The 16,386-nt window shown below is 39.9% G+C and overlaps 1 protein-coding gene across 2 annotated transcripts in view; it reads left to right on the forward strand.

Annotated features, from left to right (window-relative positions):
- tnn (tenascin N) overlaps positions 1–11,311 on the forward strand; it is a 38,545-nt gene extending 27,234 nt beyond the window's left edge. The window contains exons 13-23 of one of the 2 annotated variants that reach the window (XM_042427503.1): positions 30–293; positions 770–1,033; positions 1,558–1,821; positions 3,655–3,918; positions 6,446–6,576; positions 7,253–7,391; positions 7,598–7,749; positions 7,853–7,949; positions 8,072–8,236; positions 8,833–8,996; positions 10,735–11,311. In XM_042427503.1, the coding sequence (XP_042283437.1) occupies positions 30–293; positions 770–1,033; positions 1,558–1,821; positions 3,655–3,918; positions 6,446–6,576; positions 7,253–7,391; positions 7,598–7,749; positions 7,853–7,949; positions 8,072–8,236; positions 8,833–8,996; positions 10,735–10,884 (2,054 nt within the window). In that variant the 3' untranslated portion in view covers positions 10,885–11,311. The remainder of the gene's footprint in view (positions 1–29; positions 294–769; positions 1,034–1,557; positions 1,822–3,654; positions 3,919–6,445; positions 6,577–7,252; positions 7,392–7,597; positions 7,750–7,852; positions 7,950–8,071; positions 8,237–8,832; positions 8,997–10,734) is intronic. The other variant, XM_042427504.1, reaches the window with a different exon arrangement.
- Positions 11,312–16,386: the final 5,075 nt, after the last annotated feature.

The raw sequence follows: 16,386 nt of genomic DNA on the forward strand, positions 1-16,386 counted from the left end.
TAATATCTTCTACTAACATCTTCCTATAGAACTGGATGCTCCTGCTAACCTCTTAGCCCGAGATGAAACAGAGACCAGCTTCAGTGTGTCATGGGATCGTGTCCAGGCAGAAATTGATGGCTACGTCCTAACCTACACCTCCTCTGAGGGCTCTAGTGGGGAAATCCCTCTGGGCCCAGATAGCACCTCTTACAGTCTGACTGGCCTGAGGCCTGGCCTTCTCTACACTGTCTACATCTGGGCCATCAAGGGAAACAAAGTCAGCAGGAAGATCTCGACACAAGCTGAGACAGGTCTTAAATCCAACAGTTTATGTTCAATTCCAAAGCCCTTGATTATCTGATTTGAAGGAAACACTTTTTTCTGTGATTGGCATCTTCTGAACATAGTATTTGTCTGCAAAACAACATCACGTGTCATAGTAAAGTTTTTGGCCACCAGGAGCCTCCAGAACAGCTTCAGTGCTGTTTGGCTTAGAGTCTACTGGAGGGATGAACACCATTCTTCCCAAAGATATTCCCTCATTTGGTATTTTGATGATGGTGATGGAGAACACTGTCTAACATGACCCTCTAAAGTTGTTCATTTGGGTTGCAAACTGGTGACTGTGAGGGTCAAAGCTTATGTTTCATGCCCTGTTCATCAAACACTCAGTGACCCCTCCTGCCCTGCCTATGCTATGTTTCTCCGCTTATACCTTGTCACCCATCTGTATATTGTAGTTTGCATCAGTAGTGCATTAATATCTTCTACTAACATCTTCCTATAGAACTGGATGCTCCTGCTAACCTCTTAGCCCGAGATGAAACAGAGTCCAGCTTCAGCGTGTCATGGGATCGTGTCCAGGCAGAAATTGATGGCTACATCCTAACCTACAGCTCTTCTGAGGGCTCTAGTGGGGAAATCCCTCTGGGCCCAGATAGCACCTCTTACAGTCTGACTGGCCTGAGGCCTGGGGTCCTCTACACTGTCTACATCTGGGCCATCAAGGGAAACAAAGTCAGCAGGAAGATCTCGACACAAGCTGAGACAGGTCTTAAATCCAACAGTTTATGTTCAAATCCAAAGCATTTGATTATCTGATTTGAAGGAAACTCTTTTCTCTATGATTGACATCTTAATAATGTAGTATTTGTCTGTAGGAGATCAAATAATATACAGATGGTTGACCCATTAAAAGAAAAAAAAGAACAACATAAAGTGTCTTATTAAAGTGTTGGACCACCAGGAGCCTCCAGAATAGCTTCAGTGCTTCTTGGCTTAGAGTCTACTGGAGGGATGAACACCATTCTTCCCAAAGATATTCCCTCATTTGGTATTTTGATGATGGTGATGGAGAACAATGTCTAACACGACCCTCCAAAGTTGTTCATTTGGGTTGCGAACTGGTGACTGTGAGGGTCAGAGCTTATGTTTCACATCATGTTCATCAAACCATTCAGTGACCCCTCCTGCCCCGCATTTGTTATGTTACTCCGCTCATACCTTGTCACCCATCTGTAAATTGTAGTTTGCATCAGTAGTGTATTAATATCTTCTACTAACATTTTCCTATAGAACTGGATGCTCCTGCTAACCTCTTAGCCCGAGATGAAACAGAGACCAGCTTCAGCGTATCATGGGATCGTGTCCGGGCAGAAATTGATGGCTATGTCCTAACCTACACCTCCTCTGAGGGCTCTAGTGGGGAAATCCCTCTGGGCCCAGATAGCACCTCTTACAGTCTGACTGGCCTGAGGCCTGGAGTCCTCTACACCGTCTACGTCTGGGCCGTCAAGGGAATCAAAGCCAGCAGGAGGATCTCGACACAAGCTGAGACAGGTTTCAAATATCAAATTACCTGACCATTATATCCATTTTGAATACACCAGCTCTTCAAACACCCTATAATTACAGGTGTTTTGAAATACAAGACAACTCCCTTGTAAACCTCCCAAAAAAATAAGTGTGTTTTCTCACATGGTAGACTAATCAGAGTCAGCTTGTTTGTTTAAAGTAGTTTTCCAATGTATCCATCCATCAGTTCATCCATCTACTTGCCAACTGCTTATTCAGGTCACGGCGAGCAAAGCAGCCCAGACATCCTTTCCCCCAATAACTTGCTCCAGCTCTTCCTGAGCACTCCCATGCCAGCTCAGAGGTATAATTCCGCCAGCATGTGCTGGGACTAACCTGCGGTTTCCTCACAGTCAGTCATGCCTGGAGCATAAAGAGGCCCTCAGAGCCGTTCTTTCGAAGTGTCCAAAACACCTCTACCTGCTACTGTTGAGGAGCAGCTGCTCCACACAGTTCCTCTCAAATCAAAAATCCTAACTATGTCAGACTGAGGGCATCCAACATATTGGGGAACATCATTTCAGCCTTTGTTTAAATTTAACAATGTGATCCTCTCAGTTACTGCACTACCTAAAGTTTGTGACAACAGGTGAAGGATGGATTGAATATTGGCTCAGCTGTCTCTTTACTAGCATGACCTGATATAATGTCTGCATTTCTATAGATGATTCCCCAAACTTTTAATCGTTCTCCTATATCCTCTAACAAGCTGAAATCCAATCCGAGATATGCGAATGGACAACCCATTGAACAACCATAGCAACAACTCTAGCAACAAATACTGCAAAATGGACATCTGAATGACAATCTGACATCAGTTCAATGGGGAAGTAGAGGTAACTTTGCAAATGGAGTGTTCAGAGCAGGCTGAAGCCCTGGCTTTTGACTTTCAGGGAGCTCACGTTTTGGAACTTTGACCATATTTAACAGACATCCGACAATATAACAGTATATAAATGACAGAAAATTACAAACAGTCCCCTTTAAATATACAATCCAAGTTTTTCTCCCTGCAACAAATAACTAGTAATAAGTTTGGTTCAAAGACAGATGCTGTGTCCAGAGCTCAGCCCAAAAATATTTATTGAGTGTCTCTCAACCCCATCCATTAGCTCAGTCTCTCTCTCCTCCAGAGTGGAGAGAATACACCTTCAAAGTCACTTTTTGATGGCATGTTTGACATCGCTGAAATCTGCTCTGTCTGTGCCACATAGCCCCAGAATCCCAGCATTTCTGGCTGAGCTACAAGGTTCACCCAGATTCCGGCTGGGTTCCAGGAATGGGCTCCCGTGTCCATTTTTCATGGAAAAATTCTCTAAGCTTTTGTTTTAACCATGACTCCATATGCTGAACTGGATGCTCATATGAATCTCTTGGTGTAAGATGAAAGAGAGCATGTCATCAATGAGTCATGAGACCACATGCAGTCAGAAAAAAAGGAACGTACAGTAGTTTTAGCTACTGTTCTGATGAAAGCTCAAGGCCCTCGATGGGGCCTGATACTCCCTTTAACTGCCTGAGATCTTGCGTCACTTACCTTTCAACTGTCAAGGCATGCAAAGCTAGCATGAAGATTTAAATGCAGGCTGAGACAAGTTTCTACATTTGATATTGATCTATTGGTCAATTTATTTAAAATATGATCTTTTATGTTTGTTATATTGCATGTTTTCATTCTTTATTTACTCACTGTCATTTAGTAATGTTATTAGAAAACGCACACTAAATTATTTGATTTCTCCTTTCAGTGAGAAATGAAACAATACATCTTGTACTGTAGTTTGCATCATAACCACCTCTACTAACATCTTCCTATAGAACTGGATGCTCCTGCTAACCTCTTAGCCCGAGATGAAACAGAGTCCAGCTTCAGCGTGTCATGGGATCGGGTCCAGGCAGAAATTGATGGCTACGTCCTAACCTACAGCTCCTCTGAGGGCTCTAGTGGGGAAATCCCAGTTGGGCCTGACAGCACCTCTTACAGTCTGACTGGCTTGAGGCCTGGAGTCCTCTACACTGTCTACGTCTGGGCCATCAAGGGAAACAAATCCACCAGGAAGATTTCAACAGAAGCTGAGACAGGTTAATACACTATCAGGCAGGATTTTCTTTTGGTAATATTAAAGACCCATTTTCTTTTGAAAAGGCAGTTCATCATTTAACACCTAAAGTGGTGAAGATAAATTAATGATAAGCTAACTTCATAGTACAAAGACCTTTTATCACTTTTTTACCTTCTTTGTGGCAGTCAAGATTTCTGCATTCATTGATACAAAGAGGCACAGAGGTTAAGCAGTTTATATACGGAAAACTATCCTGATAAATGTGATCTGATCCTGGACCTTTCCAGTAAAAGTAGGCCTCAGTCTGATGTTTATATGAGACAGCAGTGAAAATGGTAAATCTGTCAATTTATGCTTAAATCACAGATCTCTGCAGGGGGTGTGAAGTCCACCCCCCACAGACAAAGGCGAATGTGGGACTTCACAGGCTGTAAACAGCTGTTAACTGCTGCGAATTAGTGAGGTTTACAGGCATTCACAGGGCTGAAAATCTGTTTTTTCATGCAGTGAATATTATTCTCATATTGACAGGAGGTGAAAAACATAGAAACAAAACTAGATTACATCCTGAAGTCATAATTTTTAAGTTTTAGCATGGCTGTACATTGATAAAAGAACATTTTCTATGTGTAACATACTAAACCAATGTAACAATGCAAATGCATACAGCCACATTCTAGAAATAGCATTCCTACAAGGTATCAAAACGCCAAGTTGCCTTTCAGTAATGACTCCCAGGTATTGTTCAGGTTACTGTTGTATTATTGTTAAATACAAAAACCATAGTCTGAGAATGCTGATAAGAATTTCAGTCAGTCAGGTTCTGCTACATGTTGCTCTAACTTGTGGAAAGAATGGTTCTACAGAAGCAGAGACAGGTTACTGGCACAGGCACAGGAAAGTTAATACCTTTCTGAAGACGACAAGGACTAATTTAATTCCTATGAAGGTGATCAGAAATTTCATGATGTTAATTTCAGCAAAATTCCTTGAATTGGGTTTTGGAATCCTGACTGTTTTATTATCCTCTGACACGCATGATAAACACAGGTGTCAAAGGTTAAGTATCAGGGGTCAGGGAAAGCATCTGGGTGATTCACTTTGGTCCTAAACCTCTCATTATATGTGGAATTTATGGAGTTTTTTTAGTAAATGTACAGTAAAGTGTACCTTTATATTTGATCTGTGTAATTTTCAAAACAACCAGTACTGTCAAAAATAGTAATTCAAACAAACCATAGTAGTCTACCGAATTTTGTAGACACCTGAAAACCAGTTGGACATAGGGATTTATTTCTTTATTTATTCATTCAGTAATAATGCTGTTTTTGCAAAACAACAATCCATCACTTCTTATGTCATATGACCTCTGATTTATTCAACTGCACATTTCTTACCCATTCAAAATCTGTTTAGTCTAAACTTCAGAACTGCCCGAAAGCACCAACACTTCTGTTCTGGCAGGAAATGCTTTCCACAGGCCAGGCCAGGTCACCGGGTATGTCTCGTAACTCAGTGTGGGATAAAAAAATAGCAGCAGCACCACATGGTGAATGGGTTACAACGGGTATCTTTGTGTGAGCCAGATGATCTGTAAAATCACCTGGGAGCTCTAAGTGAAAGCTGGATCTTTTTCAATTAGGCAGCAAAGGCCAGAGTTTTGGATTATAAACTTGTCTCGTCGTAACTCATTAGCAACCATCGGTGGCTACAGACCAATGCCATGCTGGATTCAAATAGGAAAGCCATTGTGTCAAAAGAAATCATCTGGGATACATAAAAGCATGTGTTATTACATTTGTGACTTTATTGGGCCTAGTAACAGGCACCATTAATGTGTCAGTTGGAGCTGTCTCAAACCAACACCAGTGTGTTTCATAGACTTTTTCATGAGCTGCATTCCACTAATGGTACCAAAGGTGCTACTAAATTTGCCACTATTCACACTATTTTCTCCAATTACAATTTAATTACCACAAAGCTGTTTAATGTTTTCACTGATCTTAAAAGTTACTATTCGATAATTCCTAAATAAAGGCAGTGTTACCCTCAATCGAACCGTATTCTACTTTTTCTCTTAGCAGAAGAGCACTAAAAGTATAACTCTTGACGTGAGTTAATAATAGATTGCTTGGGTTGATTTTGCTCTTCATGGTGGCATACACTTACTCCAATATCTTGAGCCATGGGAGGTTAAGTCTCCCACTGTTACAGCAGGCGTCTTCGTGTCAGACAAATTATTTCAGCATCTGTTTCAGGCCAAGCCTCCAAAGCATTTAAATAAAGGAGACAATAACTGCCAGTTTATCTGTAGAGGCAAATTGTAACTTTGCATGCGGATGTTAGTCATCTCTGGCGTTGAGCTTCAGGTAGAGAGAGGCAAAGAAGAGAAGTCAGTCACAATTATTTTCCCCTGTTTTACACTCCAATGAAAGCAGCACCAAAATCCTCCTATTACCCAACCCTGAGCTGAGTTGATAATGAGCATTCAGTACACACTGTGTTCTTGTGCTGTCATCTGCTTTGATGTACACTCTAACCCACAGATATTGATGCCCCGAGGGACCTGAAGGCCACAGATGTGACGCTGGAGTCTGCTTTTTTGACCTGGATCCCTCCTCTGGCTGACATTGATGGGTACATCCTCACCTACAGAGATGAGGATAGCACCATGGAGGTACTGAGCCACAAGGGTGAAAACACACACATAATTACGCAGAGAGAGAGAGACAGACTTTACACATTTTCCTACAATGCAGTATAATAATGCCACAGCTAAGGTATTGAACTTTTTATCTCACAGTTTGGAAATACAGAAATAAACTACTCTGTATCACGGTATGTTTATATTGATTATTATCCAACAAAGTGGAAAACTGACAGCGTAGGAGGATATGCAAAACCTCTTATTCTGTATCAGATAAAAGCAGAGCCACCATGTAGAGTCCTGCAGCAAAAGAGGAATGACAAACCACACAACACTGAATTTATTTTAAGCTCTGTTTTTGCCAAAGCTTTAAAATAGCAAATGGACGCATGTTTGTACTGTTTGAAGCAGGCTGAGGCTAAAGGTGAATGTTCTCAGTAGAACACTGACCTCTTGTGGCCAAAAATGACATTAATCTACTAGAAGTAATAAGCACACAGATGGTGTTACTGATCTTTTCCTTGATACTTTAATTATTGAGGAGCCAACATCATGCCTGTGTCCAAATGAAATTTAAAACACTCATTTTAATGTAATTTCATCATGTCAGGAACACTATATACAAAATTATATATAACATAAGACTATTATGTTACTATGTATTATACTGAGTCAGTAAGATTAATTTGTTGTGTTTTGTGGTCAGGCTGTTGAAAAGCAGCTCGGAGCTGGCGAGAGCAGTTTTGCTGTATCCAGTCTGGAGATGGGCAAGAGATACATCGTCACCATCATTGCTTACAGGGGGAGCAAGAGGAGCAGGGTGGTAGAGACCATCTTCAGAACAGGTCTGTACTGTGTATGCAGCTTCAGTCACTGCTGTCAGCTCCAAGTCTACGGATAACATGCATAATTCTGCATCCTGTCACAGTACATTGCTGTCTTTTTTGTCATTTGTCGATGTTCTATAACGTTATGTTGCACTTTAATGTGATTTTACATCATGAGAGTTACGCGAACATTACTAATGTTCATTTCACATCCTCCTCCCTAGTTGGTCTTTTGTACCCCTTCCCCATGGACTGCATTCAGATCATGAAGAATGGCAATAAGAAGAGTGGCATCTACACTGTCTATATCAACAATGACCGCTCCAAACCAATAGAAGTCTACTGCGACATGGACACTGATGGAGGCGGCTGGCTGGTACAAATGATTAATAAGTGAAGACGATAGACATATTAGTGGGAAACAACAACCAAAAGTAAACATTTGCAGTCAGTGAACATCTTGTGCTTGCTGCTTTCAGATGCTGCAGCGCCGTACCACTGGCAAGCTGGACTTTATGAAACGCTGGAGACAGTACATTGCAGGTTTTGGCAACATGACAGACGAGTTCTGGATTGGTAAGCGCTCCAGTGTTCTCAGGGGTTTTTCTGCAGACACTGAAACATGCACATTTAATGAGTAATCGAGTACCAGAGTGTCTTTTCTCTCTTTTACATTCTCTGGCTGTGTGTTCCCTCAGGTCTGGATAAGATATATGAGCTCACCAACACTCCCACCCAGTATGAGTTGAGGTTTGACTTGGGCCTTGGCTCAGAGAGGGTGTACGCTGTGTACGACAACTTTAAGATCGCCCCAGTCAAGCAGAAGTTCAAGCTCACTATTGGCAAATACAGCGGGACAGCAGGTGGGCTTTTGCTCTTAAAATCCTCTCCAAGCCACAAGCAATATAAATACTGTAGCTTTGAAGGCTTATATTTTCTCTCTGGCACTTAACTCAAGTAGAGGGACTTATAGAGAAGAAGAGACGGTAAGGATGGTAATAAGATAGACAAGGGTGGGAATGTAAGGGTTTCAAGCAGTGGGCACACCCATCATGCCATGGGGTGCTGAGAAAAGCAAATACACACCAACAGCAGGTGGGATATTTGTTTCAGAAACTTATATTCAGTCAGTAATAGACAGTTGCTATAGAGGGAAGGCAGTATCTGACAAAGGCAGGGTTTTAGTAGGCTTTGAAGCCAGACAGATACAGACTCACAACAGCGGGATGCTGTGTCTACACATACCACAGTGTGCTGAGACAACATATACTGTGCTACTGTATCTCTCTATTTTTGGCATTTTATTAAATTTCTTCCATCTGTGAGCAGATGGAGGCAGCAAGCTCTGTGAATATATTGCGAGTAGAGGAAAGATGAACTGCATAGAGACGCTTCTTTAGAGTTTTGAACATTTCAACAGTGCTAATTATTATTGTTTATCATTGTTGACGATCCCTAGGTGATGCAATGACGTACCATCAAGGTCGACCCTGGACAACTGTTGATTCAGATAATGACATCGCCCTGGGTAACTGTGCCCTGACCCACCGTGGCGCCTGGTGGTACAAAAACTGTCACCTGGCCAACCTCAACGGCAAATGGGGTGACAACAGGCACAGTATGGTGAGTGAGCAGGGATTATGGATTATTGGATCATGCATGCAAAATGTGATTTTGAAGAACAAAAATAATTATTTTTCTAGATTTTCATGTCATGTCAAGTCAATTTGATAAATATAACCCAATATCACAAATCACAAATTTGCTCAAGGTGTACAGCATACAACACCCTCAATTCAGATAAAGGAGGAGGGGCAATGGAGGACGGATCTCTCCTCCAGAATGGACAGACATGTAGTTGCATGTTGTGTGAGAGCAAAAATACAATATGAAAAATCAGGATGACGAAATCATGTAAATGCAAATCATCATACATCTTCAAAATGAATTTTTATCTGAAGTGCATTAAATCATACTGTAACTTTATTGACATAAATACAGGATTGTTAAACATGACGCACAAGGTTTTTAAGTAACCTCTGATTTCAGGTGTGGTGTGCCTTTAGACCAATAGGTGGCAGTGAGTATTATGTGATGACAGATTTATACTTCCCCAAGTTACCAGTTACAGCTATTTTTTACAGTCTATGGTTACAGCAAGAGACAAGGCTGTCAAACCCGCATTCTACCAAGACCCGCCCCTACTCTGCCTCTGATTGGCTCATGCCTAAACCTAATCGACCCAACCAACAAAGGCAACGAGTACTAGCCAATCAGAGGCAGAGTAGATCAGGTCTTCGTGGAATGCAGGTGGGGAAAAAAATAAGGTCTATCAAACATCATGCCCTGACTCCTATTTTGCCTAATAATTTTATTCTCTGTCTTTGTGTGAAGTTCTACCATTTAAATCGGCTTCATTAAGTTAAGATATATTGTAGACTTGTTGTCAAAACAATATTGATCTTTGATAGTTGTGGATCCCAAAACTGTATTACAGTCCTTTGGTCTGAGTGGCAAATAAAGTTTTCATTGAGTGTTGTTCTTGATTAACTCAACAGTTATTGGTTTCAGCACTCAGATTTTATCACAAAGTTTGGAAGTTTTTTTTTCTTTTCATTTTTCATTATGTATACTTCAGCGAACTGCTTAAAGAAATACAGTTATGCAAAATGCATCTCGTGTTACTATTTGCAACTGCTGAAATGATACACAGCAACACAACAAAAATTAATGATTGGTATTTGACATTTTTTTCTAAACCCACTTACAAAAAGGCAAAAAGGCAAAAAAAAAAAAAAAAAAAAAGCCGAGCAGGAGGCAGTTCCCTGGTCAGCAATCAAAGACAACTTCACCCCAGTCCACTTTAACTTATTTTGTTTTGGATTGTTGAGGTGAAGCAGAAGTGGCCTGAATCCATCAGCAGTGATAAGAAAACACATTTCTCACACCAGCTATAAACCATAAGTGTTTTTTACCAGGCTGATAGGGTAACAACAACAGTTATTAAGTCTAAGGGAGACTGATACTGAAGGAAATGCCAGAGGATTTCTCTGCTCTTGTCGAGATTTCATCCATAATATTGCTGCTGCAGATGTCTCCCGCAATGTTTGTCAGCAAAATGCAATAACAGTCAAAACAAGTTTGTATTCACATGAAATGAAGCTAGAGGCTGGTATTTATTAGTGTTTGTCATTCTGCCCGTCCGTCATGCCACCTGCCTCTTCTCCCTTTGTCTCCCTCATTTTACCCCCCTCTCCTCTCTTTCATCCCTCCTCCACCTTCTACTCTACTTTACTTTTACTCATTTCTCCCCTTCTTCGCTTCAATCTCTTTCTCACTCAATCTGTTGTCCCACTTTCAGGGAGTGAACTGGGAACCATGGAAGGGCCACCTGACATCCCTCGATTTCACAGAGATGAAGATCCGACCTCTGGGAGCCATGTCCAGCCGGAAAAGACGATCGTTGATGGCCAGAGAGAAGAACAGAAACAAAATCCTCCAAAAGAAATAGAAGGGCACCTTCTACTTAAACCACACCAGCCGTCTTCTGCCGTATCAACCTGCCATCATGTTAGATTTAGGTTTATGTCTTCATATTCGTGCAGTTGAAAGAGTTCAGTGTGGATCACCTATAACCACCCATGAATTCCCACCGTTCTACATGCCTAAGTGCCTCAAGTCTAGGACAATATTTACACTTTTTGGGCAAAGAGAGAATTGCTCAAAAGCAATAGTAACTTATTAGCTGTTTGTCTACAATGAGATTCACCAGTAATTCCTAGGTTTAGTGTGATTGTGGGAAAGCGGCAAATAGGAAGCTGCCTTGGAGTTGTTTTGAAGTGAACTGAAGTTGAACATTAAGTTGAGTTTAGTGTATCAGTTATAATGTCATTGTAATAAAACAAAAACTCATGTTTCACAGATTTTGGTAGAAAGCTGTTTTAAATCAGGAAACAGTGCATTTGAGGGAAATTGGAAACTGAAAATTCAGTTTCTTCACCAATTACTGCATTCATTTTAAACTTTTTGGAAAAAAAATCTTAGGGCAGCAACCCAGGTTATTTGTATAATATTTGTTAATTTCATGTTTTAAGAGGAAATAGTAGCAGCTTTTCCTGTGTATAGTAGTATTGTCATAATAACATAAATGTAAAACAAAAAAGTGGTACCAACAGCTTGTGTGTTTTCTTCAAGAATCAGGTGCAGACGATTAGCAAGTTAGAGCCCTGAGTTTATTGATCATGACGCTGGCTGGCTGTGTCACATTAGACTGCCACTGTGCCTTAAACACTGTCACATCACATTACAGTAGCTGGTGTGGGACAAGCCAGAGAACAACAATGGATGGCTGTCTGGAATGGCCATATTGCTCCTGTTTTACGATCATATGATAGGGACAACGCATATCAATCAATGTAATGTGCCCTCATCAAACGTCAACAGGAATTAATTTCATCAGAGTTTGTCGCCTTATCCTCAGGAACTTAATGACCAAACTCTTGTTTTCAATCTGGAAAGGTGACAAATGTTATTAATACTGCTTTGACTTTGACTTTATTACTTAATTACATTTTTTTACACTTTTATCACAAACTCTGTTGGTTTATGTGACAAGGACAGAAGACATCAATCAACCTTTCTGCTAATCTGCCAGAGCTGATTTGTAGTCCATGCCCCTCATAAATTGCATTCCCTAAGATGTCTTTTTAAGCTTTCATGGCCCATAAGGTTTTATTCCAGACAATTCCCAACCAGTCTTTTCAAGGTCAGAAGTTCACAAAGAAATCAGAATGAATATTTTCTGTATCAATTGTGTTGTCAAATCAACATTATAGCTCATTCATATTCATGCCACACATTCACAGAATGAATAAATAAAAAGTTTTTGTGACATGAAGACATTGTCATTTTCCTCATCTAAGGACAATTTGAGCTTTTTTATGGGGTGAACTATATAATTAATGAGCATGAGGCTCTATCTTTATGCTCCACAGATTTTAATGAAAAAATTTAGACTCTGCACACAGTTGATGTTATGAAGACTGGGTATCTTACTATAGAAATGTCAGGAAGGATTTTATATATTTTTACTATTACTGTAGTGTCATATTACTGTGTTATTATTTAGCCACAATAACAATATAAGTCTATAGCCATGCTAGCAGCTCTGTGAGACTGTACTTAAAAACCCCATCCACTCAAAAATAAATTTTTCTTCCTACAGTTGGGTGTTTGAGCTTCACTGTGCAGAATGCTGCATGTGCAGAGTTTGACACTAGAAGGTTGTTTCAACGTTCATCTGCTGATAGTGGAAATATTCTCTGTGCTCATTGAAAATCTAATTTTAAGGGTTGGGCCTATGAGCAGGATTTGTGATAACTAGTTTGGAAGCAAATCTTGGTCCAGTAATCAATTTACACAAGTGTGATGTGGAAACTTGAAGCCTACAGTGCACAAACACTGAGAATGGACTTTACAGTGAAGTAAGAGACATCTTGTGTCCAGCAGTTAAACTTCTGGGTATTTTTATATGTCTTAAAATATGTCTGGAGAGGATCTTTGCAACAATGCTTGGAGCTAAATGCTAACATCAGCATGCTAACATGCTCAGAATGACAATGCTAACAAGCTAATGTTTACCAGGTTTATATCATTTTTTTCATCTTAGTTCAGCATGTTAGCATGCTAACATTTGCCAAATTTAGACAAAGTGAAATTTTACCTGATGATTAGTTTTTACAACTCATCCTGATGGGGACATTAATGTGTGTATCAAATTTCATGATCCATAATCAGACATTTCACTGGTGAAAACCAATCATGTCAAACTGATGGTGGTGCTAGATCCAAAGTCATTAGGATTCATCCTCAAGGCATGACTGTCTGGAGAATATGATGTGTCAATCCATCTTGTAGATGTGGGGATATTTCACTGGATGAGTGAAAAATCAGGAAAGTCAGTGGAATTCCACCTTTCAAGGACCATGAATGTCTGTATCAAATTTCACAGCAATCCATCCAAAACATGTCAAGATATTTCAGTCTGGAGCAAAGTGGTGGAGTTACTGACTGGCTGACATTGGCATCCCTAAACCTAAAAACTATAGTACAAGATATCCAAAGACTATCAGTAGCTTTAGTTTCAACAATCTGCATCTATTCACAGTCTAACATAACTCAAGGTCCACCCACTATTTTTTTTTGTGGAGATTTCAACCACACTCTTGATCAGTTTGCTCAGATTGCATTTTGAATATTTTGAGTTAACATTATAAATCTATTATGAAACCTGAATTTCACCTTGAATCTGTTCCTGTTAAGCCAATTGTAAGGTTGATGAATACACGAGTGCCGTTGATTTTCTCTATCTATGACTGCAGTGTTCCTAGAGTAGGCCATCATAATAACTTGAGCTACTACTTGCAGGAACTGATGACTGTTTGCCATCTTGTCTAATAACAGTTTCCCAATTCTGTTTTTCCTAATCTGTAGATGGCAACAGCTAACTGGTTGCCTGGGAAGGAACCAAAACTGTACTGACAGAATATAAGCAGCAGATTACTCCTTTTAAACACAAAAAGATACAGCTATCAAACATAAACTGCTCAAACAACACCTCAGGAACATCACTTCATCCCCAAAGGCCAAAAGGACGAAGAGAAAAGAAAAACATTTTACTGTGTATTCATCAAAAACAAATTTGCAGCAGATATTCCTAGCATAGCATTTCATTTCAACTTTAAAATGAAATGTCTCACAAAAGCTCATTGATGGGAAAGGCCTTTTCAGCCACAGTGACTGCAAATTACTTTAAGGAGATTGGTTCCTGCCATTGCTCTGCAAGGCAAGTTGTTCTTTCCGTGCCAGGATAAACACAAAGGGGTGAAAGAGAAGTTTGCCCTTTCTCTTTCCCTCTCTCTCTTTCTCTTTCAGTCTCTCTCATATGTGTGTGTGTGTGTATAAATACAGTACAGTAGCATGCATACATACATTTGTCTGGCTGTGTTGGTCAGGTTGATACTTATGCCTGAGTTTCAGTGTGATGTATTTTTTCCATGACAGAACGTGGTTGTAACAAGGGAGTGTTTGTTTTAAGGGGTGGAGTGTGAGCTGTTCATGGAAAGAGAGAAGTGCAGACCAGAGAGAGGTCACAAAAGAGAAGAGAAGAGATGTCGAAATAGCCTATGAACTGTCACACAGCAAAAAAGCAAAAAAGTACCAAAATTACTAATGATGATGGTGCAAGTTCCTGTATTATGAGGTACATTATAGCTAAAGCGGACCCCTGGTGGTCTGTCCTGGTATTGCAGGGATACAGTGGCAGCGTTTTGAGTTGAATGATGTATATATTGATCTTTTCATTAATGTATTTTTTTTCCTTGATTGATTTTCACTTTCACACATGTGCCAATATAAAACAATGCATTTTAGCTGGTTCAAATTTTGCAATAGAGGTGTTACCCAAGTAGTCCACCTTCAAGTAGCCTATTCCTGAGCAGCAGTATTATGTGGTGTTTGGATGTCTGACACTAAATTGTGCTTCCCACATCAAAAATTAACAGCCACAGCTGTCTGGCTTTCTAAGTTTATATCCCACATGTGACCTGAATGAGGCTATATATGTGTACTTTTCATGTACAGGTGGAGTCACAAATGTGCAGCTTTGGGCCCTTCATTACAAAGGGTCAGGTCTTCCAAAAAGGTCGACAACCACTTAACTAAAGTGTTAAAAATAAGCTCACTGATTATTATTCCCAATTTATCACACATTATTTATAACCACATTAAAACAATTTCTCAGAGAGTTGGATTCACCTCCAGATTTTTTTTTTCACATTTACATGTCAAAGTGAAAAGATTACAAGTTATGAAAGATTGTTCTCAAAGCCACGTCCTCCAGCCTTAAAGACTGAAATAAACAAATATGTTGTTTACATGCTGAAATTAAAGTTATGCTAATACTCTGACAACATTGAGAATCTCACGCAGGTTAAGAATCAGGATCCGTGAGACGGAACAAATTTCCCAAAGTACATGTCTGAGCTTTAATTTCGTCAGAGATGAACTGCTCCTCAAGCCAAACTGATTACTTGCATCAAAGGTTCCTCTGCTATGGCCATCAAACCGATGATGAAAATTACATGTTCATGAAGATCACTGGAGGCAGAAGTGCCTATTAATTGCTTTGCTTCAGCAGCTTACAGTTTAAACCGGAAGTAACTTTCCTCCATCACTTTTATTCATTAAATATAGATTTCTATTTGCATGTTTTTTTTTTGGTTGTTTTTTGCCATCCACAAGCATTTCTGTAACTCACTGCAGCACCCACTGTCAGCTTATCATCAATTATTGCTGTTTGAAGCCATGCACAGTAGAGGTCATGCTGTACATAAATGAAAAACAATTGCAGCTCTTTGTTAGTTGTTGTTGTTTTGTTTTTTTTCCTAACATTTCACAGTCAGTCACAGTTCCTGTGGTCTCAGTAAGCAAAGTGTGTTAACACTCTGCAAAAAGTGATCACGTACACACTGCTCTACACAGTAAATACTGAATTTTGTGAGCATACTTCTTAAGTCTTGGCAGCCACATTGAAAGAGGAGGCAGGTGCAATATGTGATATGCTTACACATAAAGATAATGACTTGGTGTCAAATTTCAAAGGCTCTGTTAACTTCAATTTATATTAGAAATAGAAAAATGAGATTCCACAAAGCTAGAAAAATACTTTATTTCTCTCCCTGTCATCTTCTACAGTGTGCTCTCCTTTATCATTGTATCTCTATATGTCAAGATAAATTATGCATGCAGAGCAACCAACAAAGCCCAGCCAGGCACATAATTAAAAAAAAAGAATCACCTCAGCATTTTTTTCAACTATGGAACAACAAAAACATGTCCTAAATATACAATGTCATGCATAATTGGATGGGATCAAAAAAAGTGGTGCTATCGTATAGAAAACTCTCCAGGATGGCAGATTTGCAGTTCAAACAGATGACAAATCCCCCCTGCC

This window comes from Thunnus maccoyii, chromosome 12 (assembly GCF_910596095.1).
Source record: "Thunnus maccoyii chromosome 12, fThuMac1.1, whole genome shotgun sequence".
NCBI classification, from domain to species: domain Eukaryota; kingdom Metazoa; phylum Chordata; class Actinopteri; order Scombriformes; family Scombridae; genus Thunnus; species Thunnus maccoyii.